This window comes from Cottoperca gobio, chromosome 12 (assembly GCF_900634415.1).
Source record: "Cottoperca gobio chromosome 12, fCotGob3.1, whole genome shotgun sequence".
In the NCBI taxonomy this organism is placed as follows: Eukaryota; Metazoa; Chordata; class Actinopteri; order Perciformes; family Bovichtidae; genus Cottoperca; species Cottoperca gobio.
The window spans coordinates 1,238,925-1,251,264 of NC_041366.1; the positions used below are offsets into that span (position 1 = coordinate 1,238,925).

Sequence of the window (12,340 nt, forward strand, 5' to 3'; positions counted from 1 at the left end):
TGTAGGTGTGTGTCACCGCCCTTCGCGAAGTACATCAGAGGAGGGAATGTGAATGGCAAAACAAAAAAAAGAAAATTGTAAAAAAAAAAAAAAAACGTTTATTTATTTACGTTAATTTTTCTTTATTTTTAATTGCTTTATCTACAAACTATTTCGCGACCCCTCTGCAGTACCTCCGCAGACCCCCTGTTGAAGACCTATGCGCTAAAGGATTTAAGTGGTCAGCTAATTTGCGTATAGAATGTCAGATTCTAAAAAGGCCGTCTTGTTGTATCCTTTTGAAATCATTTTCTCGAGTAAAACAGAATTTTTGCACACTTTGCTTTTTTTAGCAGTATTCAAAAGGTTTTGGACATTGTCAGGGTAATGTTAAAGCATGGGCATGTTTTATATTTTTATTATATATATATATATATTATACTTCCTAAGAAGGTCATAGATAAAAGTCCAAGCTTGTTTCATTCCATCTTAAACGCTCCCGAAAACAAGCCAATTCTCAAATCCTGTCTTTTCTGTTGTGCAAGTCTTTTTCTGAGTCTTTGATGGTCGGAGGAGCGAGCGCTGGATCAAATGCTTCAGATGTTTCAACATGTGCTGCATTGTCTTTCTGTCATGTGAGAGCGGATCAGGTCGTCCGGAGGTCTTACGAAGTTTTGACGAGGTCGTAAACGTAAATGAGGAAGTCGTCGTCAAACTTGATGAAGTAGACAGAGGGCTTGGCCTCCACCTGGTGGATGACCATGCCTGTTCGTTTGCCGCCATCCTCTTTGGCATACTCCACCTGTTTACCCACCAGGCTGTCCACCACCTCGCCAGGTTCCCTCTCCGTCGGGACACTGTCGTCTACAGGCAGAGGGAGGTGTGAGCACTAACAGGAAGTAACACCATTCAGATATCATCCAAATGCTCAAGACACATCAGGGCTCAGGGGAGTTCAGGTAGCTTCCTCTTTAAAATCACCACTACTTTAAACTGAAGTTGAATAAGATTACTTCACTCACTGGAGTCGGGCATGATGCGGAGGTCTCCCTCTTTGTAGTCCTCCAGTAGCTGGTACATGTAGAGGACCGGGTCTTTCTCGTACGTGATGTAGAACCAGGTGGTTTTGATGGGAGCCCGGGCCAGCACCATCCCTCTCCACTCCTCCTTTGGACCCTCCTCCGTCTCAAACATGTGCTCCACGGCTTTACCTATCATGGTGTCCGTTAGGCTGACGTCTGTTACACGGGACTTAGCTGCAGGGATAAAAATTCTAATCAGCGGTTTGATTCTGGCTGTGGACCTTTGCTGCGCCTCAGACCCCTCTGTCCACCATCTGTCCCTTCTCCTCACTGCTAAGTGAAGGCAAAAATACAAAAAATTACTTGACTTAGGCTAACATGTCTATTAAATGTGAATGCTGACTGTTAGCATGTTACATTATGATTTTAAGTATGCATATATACAACCCATAAGCATGGCACACTAACTGTTTAGTGTGTTAAAGCATCAGTAATTAGTCAAATGTTCCGGGGCCACCAGGAACATACGAACATAATCGAACAGACAAAGACTAAAGGCAGCGCTTTCTTGTTAGTCATGGCACGTTTCTCTAATAATCAAGATGATTTATGTGAGAGCTATAGGGATATATATAATTAACCGTAAAAAATAAATAATGTAATCCATTCAAATGTGGAAAGAAAAAAAAGGCCATTTTCTAATTTCTGCCACTTTGAATGTAATCCAGTAAACAAACTATAAAACACAGAACATGGCTGTAATATTTACAAGAGAGTCAGACAGCTGTACCTCTTCTCTCTGTACTGAGGCAGACTGCAGCTACACTGACTCACTATCACCTCTAGAGGAACAAGTGGTATTACAGGCTGGACGGAGCGGGGTTTGGGATCTGAGGATCTGAGACAAATAAACTGTAAAAAGTTTCTACAGTTATTGTGTTCGCTGCATGTGTCCATCACAATGCACGCAAAACATGGTGGCTGCTAACTCTCCCAGAGAGGTGAACTGCAGACTCAGTTGCTGGTTTTGCACAAACTCTGCAGGGATTTAACCTGTTGCATCAGGTGATCGTTGCAGCATCAGGCTCTTCCACCACAGCACCAGTCTCGTCAGTTAACGGTTAATGTTTGGTAAACAAGGGTCCGTAATCGGTCAGAAAATAATTTCGAAATTAGCAACACACAACATACACACACAACGATAACAATTCACGATTGCATTTGAGTGAGGCCGTCGCCCTAATGGACAACACCACTGGCTAGCATGTTAACATTAGAATGTTACACTAACAAGGCTAATGTACGCACTCTGCTATACTAAACTAAACATTAGCATGTTACACTGAAATGCTAAATGCTAATGAGTTCAGTCTTACCCAGTCTGTCAGGGAGCACTTCCAGTCCCTGAACCCTCTCGTCTTTATGAAGCTCCAGACCATAAACACAGTCGAAACCATCGTACTTTATCAGGAAGAGAGACGGGTTCACTGGCACCTGGTGGACACATACATTTGAAACATTGTTTTCCCTTTGTTTAAGTGCTTCTTTCCACACATCCTTAAACTCTTGTTTAAGTCGGGACATTTGCGTCAGCAATAATACACACACTCGTGTTTTGGAAGCAGGTAGCAGTGTAGCTATGAGGATGCTAAGCTCAGCAGTAGTGTGTGCAGATACACACATATGATTAGACAGCACAGAGACTACATCCATATGTTATACAGTCTATAGTAATTACTGGACCCTCTGCTGACCTGGTCGAGCACTGTTCCTTTCCAGACCACGTGTCCTCCTCCTCCTTCCTTCCAGACGTGTTGGATCCTGCAGCCGACGATGTCGCGTTGTGGCGGCGACAGAACTGTGGTGGTTGGACTCAGACTGCTCTTGTGTTTTCTTCCAGGAGACATGAAACAACACAGTCAACATTACCTGCTTTGAGATTATGTTTATTGTTTGCACTTTGAGTTGCATCTATTGAATTCCATAATGTGGGAACAGAAACCTTATTTCAGATAATAATGTTCACGTTTCCTTTTACGCTACATTTGAGTCCAATTATTTTGGCCATAACAAAGACACATGAGCTGCAAACCATCCTAACTCACTTATGGGGATTCTTTTTCTTCATCATATTTTCAGGAACACCTGCATGCCCTGAGGAGAACAATAAATCACAGCACATTCACCAAACATTCAAACGACAACTTCCTGGGAAGATAAGAAATAGTGGTGGGTTACAGATAACATAAACTTTATATTACTGCTGACCATTTTCAGAAGTCTCACATACTGCTACTGTCGCACTTAAAATAAAAGCAAACACCCATTCTGTGGTAAACATCTACATTCATGATAAACATAATCTGATTTTTCTCAGCATTGAAAATGATTCAAAAGATGCCGTTCTGACCAATCAAACGTCAACCCAAAGACTTATGATTTGCGGCAGATTGATGATCCATCACAGTCAACATTTGGACAACATGTGAAGTGATGTTCAGGCAGTAATACAGTTGTCAGCAGAGGCTGTGATGAAAACTTTACTTGGACATTTGTTCATCGACACTCAAGCATCCATATTTTTGAAAGTTGGCTCCTAAATGACATCGACAAGCTCTGCTGTGTAAGAAACAACCCAAAGACAGACAAACAGAATTCAAACATGGTGAGAAGGATCATGTGAATCATTTGTTGCATTGAAAACGTTTCCAGCAGCCAACTTTCAAATCTTGAATGTTGCTGTATCCTGGAACTCATCATCAAGGTTTTCAAACCACTCCTTCCTCTCCGTCTGCATCCCCACCAGATGATAACCCGTCTCTGACAATGAAAGTTCTAAACACTGACTGTGGCGGATTATCAAGTTGATTTTCATACAAATGTACTAAATCCAATCCAAAGACCACCCCCATGGAGTGTCTGCGAGGTAAATGTTATTAACTGTGTGTGTCCAGGCAGTGGGGATGACCTCTGACCTGCATCAGCTGTGTCTCTGTGTCCCGGAGTGCTCTTCATTCATGTGGAGGCAGGGAGGCAGTCAGGCTGCCCGGCCACACAGAGACAAAACAAACCGGTCCAGAGCTTAAACAGCAGGAGGAGAAAACACACATTATCTCCTGTAAGGAAAAACTAAATGAGTACTAGCCACAAGAGATGACCTTTACTGATATCTAGTGGTGAAAAGCAGGAACCACATCAACAACCTCGTGGAGAGTCTGTCAAAATTGGTCACAAGCATTCAGCGTGTCTTGATGAGGATGTTGATGTGTCTGAAGCTGCATGCTGGAAATTCTACAATCTTCTTAGTAGCTTAGCACAAAGACTGGAAGCACGGAGAACTGATAGTCTGACTTCATTCAAGGTGAGAAAATAAACCTTCCAACTAGGGCTGAAGAAAGAAATCACACCATGATCACTTTAATATATTATATGTAGAATAATGATCCAAAAATAAATCTTAATTAGATGTTTTTCCCAAATTGTTCTGCCCTACTTCCAACCCAACAGCACTGCTGTATAGAAACCTTTGAAATATTACACTCACACACACTTTTCAGTAGTGTTGGATATTGCACCTTAATTCTTCTTTCTTTGACCAAAATGCATCTGTAGCACACATGTGTGTCAAGTACTGAAAGTTGGCATCAAATGTCTGGTCAGAGTTTTTGCATTATACAGTTACTGAAGCATAGAACTAGCAAGATAGCATGCCTTCAGTTAGCACGTTAACGTACATGTGAAATACTTTGGAATGTTACGCTAATTTATGGCATGTAACATTTAGCATGCTCATATACTAATCATTGGCATGCTGCACTAACATGATTTAATGTAACATTAACATGCCAGTCTACTGCACACTTGCATGTGACACTAACGTGCTAATGTTCAACATTTCCACATCACATGAACACCTTAAATGGTACTTAGATGCTACAAATAAATGAAGTAAGGTATTAAAAACATCCATAATGAAAGCCGGCAGTAGTATTCAGGTACAGATTCAGCAGTATTTACCCTCTCCAGAGCTCACGTGTGCTGCTCATCTGCTGTACATGAAAACACAAACAATTCAACACAAAACTAAATTATAAGATTAATTAGTTAATTAATTAATTAGTAATATGAAAACAAGACTGTGACTTTCAGTGAATGATGTCAGTAAATCAAGTTAAAATCCCTGATTTGTATTTGTGCTGTTGATATGAATGTAGTTTCATACTTTACTCAGACGATGACATGAAGAGTATTTAGACAAGTAAATCTCCTGGTGGGAACAGCAGAGGGCGACATGCCGAATGTCTGAGCGCTGCAGTCGGCCACTCTGCCCAGAGCGAGGGTGTCTGATGTGCATGTAGCTGCCAGCTGCATTATTCATCAGCAGGAATCCCACTCTGTATTTTATTTATGACAGCAGCACTTTGGACTGAAGCTTCACTCAACACATCAGCTCAGTCTGTGACAGAACAACCAGTCCTCAGCAGCTCCCCAGGAGCAGGGGGTTAATGACTTGCTCATGGGCACTTCTGATGTACTTCCTGAATATGAAGCTCCAACGTGAGCAGAGAAATTTGAAACGTATATTTAAAAAAAGCTATGCCAAACAGCATTCAATGATTAATGTATTTAAAATATTTTCCAGACATATATCCTTTGGAGGCATTTTAGAACCATTCTAAACTGGTGACTGACCAGACTGTACTACCCAGTCCAGGACAAATGAAAACCCTGAATGTGGATTTTTGGGGGACACGTTCAGCCCACAGTGGATCAGTTTCCAAAAGGTTCCATGTCCTGAACATGAGACTTCAATTATTGATGAGTGGCGCCTGTGAGGAAGGTCTACAGTGTACACCTGTCTCCAGGCAGAGTGTAACATCTGACCCTCTGACGGCTCACAGTCCCCTTCCCGCTCTGCTCTGCTCAAGACCTTTCACCAAAACAATTACAATTACAAAATAAGTCATCGAAAAAGGCCAAAAATTAAACGACACAAGGTTGTGGAAAAAAAATAATGCTACAACTATTTTGTTGCCGGATCCAAAGACATACACCGGGCCAACCGGATGACTCTGACTGGTGTACAGGCGAATGTGACAAACCATCCCTCAGCTGTAGTGTTGCTGTATCCTTTCATTAGACTGTCAGTTCACCAAGCTAATGCTACACAATGTCAAGCAGAGACAGAAAGAGAGACATTTCTCAAAAATGATAATAACCAAATTCAATCTGAGCCCCAAGTTGTACGCAACAAAACTACTACCAGAAACAGAGACTGCTGGGACCTTTAGGTCGAGAAGCCAAACTCTAAACCATAAACATACTTGTTATTTATGATCACCGGTCACATGGTCAGTACCATTGTATTTGCCAGCTCAAAGTTGTGAGAAAAACAATAAAGTGCAAAGACAATTAGTCTGTCCACAAAAAGACCAAAGATTTGCTGGTTCCAAGTTCTGCCATGTGATTATTGCTGGTTTTCTTTATCTTCTATGAAAGTAAACTCTTTGTGTTTAGAATGTTGGTCAGACAAAACTAAACATTTCAGGGGGCCAACTTAGACTTTAGGAAATTGTGAAGGCCATTTTTAATAAAAAATAAATACTAATTCATTCATTAGACCAAACAATCATCAATAATCAAAATTGAAAATAATTGTTACTTGCAGTACTGTGTTAGTACATTTCAATTTGCACTTAAAAACACCCACATCAACACCTCATTTCAACTGTACAACAAATGCTTGTGAGTTCTGATCATCATCACCATCATCACCATCATCATCATCATCATCATCATCATCGCTTTTGAAAATCTATTTTATTTAGTTTTGCATTTAGCAGCAGCTGGTGGTCATTTTCCTCCCATTGCCCTCTGCAACACATGACCATGTCCTTCTGGTCGTGTCGGGAGGGCTGCAAAGAAACTAGTTATCTACGCTAGCTTCTTTAGCATGGAGGTCGAGTGGCTGCTCCAACATCAACCACATCACCGCGCAGAAGGACTCATGGACGAGACGCTTGTGCTCACTTGTTGGCGGTAGTAGTTCAGTAGAAAAACAAAGTCCGCGGCTCTTTAAAGGTAAAGTGGGACTCGTTCTATTTTTAGAATGTGGCCTACGAGAGACTCATTGTCTCTGATTAATGAATAGCACTACAGGTAAGAGGAAAAATATGTATTTTTGCCCTAACTGTCCATTAAAGTTATCGCTACTGAGAAATGCCATATGGATGCAGTCATGTGACACACACTTTGCACATTGTAGAGGTCCCTCAAGACCCCACCAAGAGAGGAGTGATAGCACCAGTGTTGACATCATCGCTACAGGGGGAGTTTTGAGAGATGGTAAGTCTAATGATCGGTCAAGCCCTCTTATGATTGCTCCTGAGAATTATCTTATTACTGAAGCACATACAAGTATGCCAAAGCTGTAAATGAAAGAAGATCTCAATTTTGAAGTTATTCCAAATGTTTTGCATTTTCCGATGCTGTCCTCACCACAAACATCATTTCCATTGTATTTCGGTAGTTGCAAAATCACAGATGCAGATATCTCAAAATGTTTTAAACAAAAAACAAAACTGTGTTAGTGGATAGCATGATTTTATTGTGATTTGGGTGCACTGCGCCTTTAAAATAAATAAAGCTTTTGATTGCAGATTGTCATCTTCACCATGTTGGAATAATACAGGTTTGGGTACCGCAAGTAAACAAAACAACACTGCACTCTTATATTGCTCTAGTGTTCAGTGGGAGAGGAGCATCAGTAGTTGGCCCTGCACACCTTCACTTTCATTTGGTTACAGGTTGGTAAAGGGGGCGTAGCCCTCACCACACTGGAGCGTTCAAATCAGCTTTCAGAAACTTCAAGGGAGACAATCCCAGGACTGTACACGTGTATTACTTTATTAATGAAAGGACCATAAACCAGACCCTATGTTAAAATATAGCCTTGTACTACTCTTAGTCTACACTGACAGCTGATTTAGCCACGTGTCTTTCCTTTTTTCAGGTGCCAGTGTGAGTGAGGTTTTTAGTTTGACCACCACCTCGCTAACTGGCTCGATAAAAAAGAATTAAAAAAAAGAATAAATATACAGTCATCATCTGCACTGACAAACGACCGAGCAGGTTCTGCAGAGCCAGTGTCAGCCATGTTGCTCGCCTTTTTTTTTTTACAATTATTTACAGCCCCAGATCAGGAAAATGGTGCGGATAAGGGGCCTCAGACAAGGGGACAGCAGAGGGACTGTCCAACAGCATTTCAGCGGGAAAGGCAGAACTATCCCAGTCAGAAAGACAGCAGCTGACCAGCTTCGGTCTCTCGCTGTCTACTGCTGCTTCCCCAGCCCCTCCCCCGCCAGACCAACCGTCGGCGGGAGAACGCCACCGACAAAACGAGCGCTCAGTGTGTGTTGCCTTTGGCTGTTTACCTGAGGGCTGACTAGCTAGCTAAGAGACAGGTGCATATTTGTTTCTGTCTTACCGTTATTTTTATTTTTTTAAATGGAGGTCGAAGCGAACTGCGGCGGGTTGTCTCGCCTCCTGCTGACTGTCCACAGAGTCCGTTTGACTTCACAGGAACCAGCAGTGAGACTCCACAGCCATCTCACCACATAAAGGTAAGGTAGACATGATGAAACACAATACATCCGTTTAAGCCTTTCACAATAAAAGCGCTAGTTACTGAGATTAGGCAATGACAAGAGATGAAAATGCATGTTACATATATACTACATTAAATTAAATTAAAGGAGTAGCCGAGGTTTCCACTAATGTTTAGTTCCTTTAAAAGGTACATTTAGGAACAGGGGTATTATCGAACATCTTGTCCTCTTGTGTTGGATGGATCAGTTTTACTTACATTTACTTGCGCATCCAGTCATGTTACACAGGTCCATGATGTGTTTAGCCTAGTTTAGCACAAAGACTGGAAGCAGGGTAAAGCTAGCCTAGTGTTTTGTTCACCAACAACTCATCTGTCCAGTGGAATTTTTAGGTGGAAAAAAATGGGTGGGCAGCAAATGATGCAAAACCAGAAAATTACACAATTTTATAATTCGACATAATGCACTATTATTACATATCTTAACACCGGTGATAATCTGACTGAGTATACTGTTCTCATCAATTTGCTGTATGTTCGTATAAACTGTCAGTTGGGTAGTTATGTCGGCTCTGCATCTTTGCTAATCCTTTCAGATTGATGCTTGAGATCCTAAAGGCCTCTTCTTGACCAGGTACCATTGCATATTGTTATTTTCCCACACCCAGGTCACTTGAAATTGCAAGTGTGGGTCTATCCCCACACAGCAGCTTCTCAAGCCAAGCATAATTAAAACTCTATTTAAAAACAAGATTTTTTTTGTCATTCATTAAATCAAGAATTATATTGGGTTTGTTTGATTGAAAAAAACAAGTTTTTATTATTCTCAAAGCAAAATCTACAATTAATATAAATAAACAATGAGCAAATAGGGTTCATATAACACATTGAAAGCAAACCATGAAAAATTCTGAGAATAAATATGGAAGAGGTAAGAAAGAATTTAATTATAACGTGAAGTCAAACACACAGCTCTTATTTATTTTTTATCGCCTCACTTCCGGTCGTATTGCTGCAACATGACACTCTTCACTCTCTCTCCCCGCCCCTGCCTCGCTCTGTCAAATAGTGCAACCGAGAGTGCACCGACTGGCGCAGTACGCTGTTTTTCCTTGCTTAATAGTGATCCGTCCTGCTGTTGAATGCGACAGTGGAGGAGACAGAATGATCGAGACACGCAGACAGATAGTCAGATACAGACACCAGCAAAAATGGCAATAAAGCAGATGTAACCATTCAACCAGTTGATCAATTAATAAAGAAGTTGTGATACATTGTTTGTTTTGACAGTTGTTACAGCAACATTTCTTATTTAATTCCTGCTGTCAGAGCTGTGATGTTTATTGTGCCTTCACATTCTGTTGGATTAATCAAAACCGCACATTTCCACTGTTTTGCCCATATTTGTCATATATAAAAGAAAACAAGTTATTTTTTTAGAAATGTCACATGAGTCATATGCCGTGCAGTCAATGCTGAGGTGTGAAAGTCTATGAATTGTTATGTGACAGTCATCAGTGGTGGGTTACTGAAAAATACATTTTTAGTCAACCAATTAACTTTCAAGAACTGAAAACACTCTGAACGGCTTAAAGTTCTAAGGCAAAAACATGGACAACACTCAAACCGGACAACACTGTGGCAGCGACCTGTCAATCACAAGGTAGTCCCGCCGTAAAGCATACCCTGTACCATAATTTACTAAATGTACATCATGTTGTATTGAAGAAGACTTCAAACTAGAGATTAAGACATAAAATCATTAGAAAAATGTTTACTGAGGTAATAAATCAAGTGAGAAGTTTTCTTATAGACTTCTATTTTACAACCAGTGGAGTCAACCTATACTGGCAATTAAAAAGAATGCAAGTTTAAGGCATTTATGCATCACTTTTCAGACCTGGAGGTTGCACCTTGTTTACTATCTCATAATAAAGGTGATCTGTGAGCCATCAGATTCCGTCCCCTGATTTAGGAATTGCCACAACAAACTATTTTCTATCATACATTACAGCATGCTTTATTTTGATAGTCGTTACCAAACAATGGTGGTCTCTGTGATTTCATGTGACTGACATAGGGACTTATCATAGAGGATGAACTCTGAAAAAGAACAAAGTGTGGACCAAATATTGTCAGGTCGTGTTCTATACACACTAACGTTTGTGCTATCACAGCTTTCAAAAGGTTTGTATCTAATATCTAAAGATATAGGGTCACAATTGTTCAGCTATCAAAATATGTAACCATGTCTATATACTATGGAGGAACCATTTTGCCAACAGGCCTACCTATCAAAATGAAGTATGTGATAAGAGCAGTGTTGTGCAAGTTCACACTTAACAGGAGCTAGCTCAAAGTTCAGTTCACACACATTAAAATGAACTAGTCCATGAAATAAACAAATAAGTATTGCACTACATCGATAAGCCAAAAAACGATTTAAAACCCTCTTGGATCAGCTGGAAAATGCGAGTGAGTGAGAACCAATACAGTGTAGTTTGGTTCTGGAAAACAATGAGTTAAAAGGTGCTGAAATACTTCATGGAGCGGAGGGAAACTGCAAAGTCAGGATAATTTTCTGTAGGTTTGTAAAAATAAGCAACCGCTTTTACATAAAAATATTGATATGTATTCTTTTCAGCACTGTAGCCAGGCTGACAGATAGCCACAGCTCTACAGAGCCTTCTGTTCCTATATCTCTCAGTAGTGACGACTTCATGAGTTTCTTTAACGATAAAATTATAATTATTAGAGACAAAATTAATCTCCTCCTGACCTCAATTGGTAATGACTTAACTTCAACTGTTGGAATTTTAAAAACATCTGTAACTCCTGAAATATATCTAGACTGTTTTACTCCAATCAACCTTAACCAACTAACTTCAACAATCTCATCGTCTAAACCATCAACCTGTCTTTTAGACCCGATTCCAACTAAACTGTTTAAAGAAGTTTTACCCTTAATTAACACTTCGTTATTAAATATGATCAACCTGTCTCTATTATCTGGCTACGTACCAAAATCCTTTAAAGTAGCTGTAATAAAACCACTTCTTAAAAAGCCTGGTCTTGATCCAGAGGTTTTAGCCAACTATAGGCCGATATCTAACCTACCCTTTCTCGCTAAAATCCTTGAGAAAGCAGTCGCAAAACAGTTGTGTGACTTTTTACATAATAATAGTTTATTTGAGGTTTTTCAATCTGGATTTAGAGTTCATCATAGCACAGAGACGGCACTGGTGAAAGTTACCAATGACCTTCTATTGGCATCAGACAAAGGACTTGTCTCTGTTCTTGTCTTGTTAGACCTCAGTGCTGCTTTCGACACTGTTGATCATGACATTCTACTACAGAGACTGGAACATTGTGTTGGCATAAAAGGAACCGCACTAAGCTGGTTCAAGTCCTATTTATCTGAGCGATCTCAATTTGTACTTGTTAACGATAAATCCTCCATGACAGCCAAAGTCAGTCTTGGAGTTCCGCAGGGTTCTGTACTTGGACCGATTCTATTCACCTTATATATGCTTCCTTTGGGCAATATTATAAGGAACCACTCTATAAACTTTCATTGTTATGCGGATGATACCCAATTATATCTATCGATTAAACCAGATGAAACCAATCAATTGGCTAAACTTCAAGCATGCCTTAAGGACATAAAAACTTGGATGTCTAGCAACTTTTTGATGTTAAACACAGACAAAACTGAAGTTATTATACTTGGCCC

At 40.3% G+C, this 12,340-nt stretch overlaps 1 protein-coding gene across 4 annotated transcripts; it reads right to left on the reverse strand.

The window, feature by feature from the left end:
• Positions 1-101: 101 nt before the first annotated feature.
• On the reverse strand, positions 102-8,623 carry spina (spindlin a). 4 transcript variants are annotated; one of them, XM_029445275.1, is made up of 8 exons: positions 8,488-8,623; positions 5,019-5,050; positions 3,977-4,082; positions 3,107-3,155; positions 2,756-2,894; positions 2,378-2,495; positions 1,002-1,235; positions 102-843 (listed from the first exon to the last, which is right to left on the reverse strand). In XM_029445275.1, exons 3-8 carry the CDS (start codon positions 4,014-4,016, stop codon positions 644-646), a joined length of 780 nt encoding a protein of 259 aa, XP_029301135.1. In that variant the 5' UTR covers positions 4,017-4,082; positions 5,019-5,050; positions 8,488-8,623; the 3' UTR covers positions 102-643. The 4 variants fall into 4 exon arrangements, with proteins under 4 accessions (XP_029301135.1, XP_029301137.1, XP_029301136.1 ...); XM_029445277.1 differs by having other exon boundaries at positions 5,019-5,047; positions 8,488-8,539; XM_029445276.1 differs by lacking the exon at positions 5,019-5,050 and having other exon boundaries at positions 8,488-8,607.
• Positions 8,624-12,340: the final 3,717 nt, after the last annotated feature.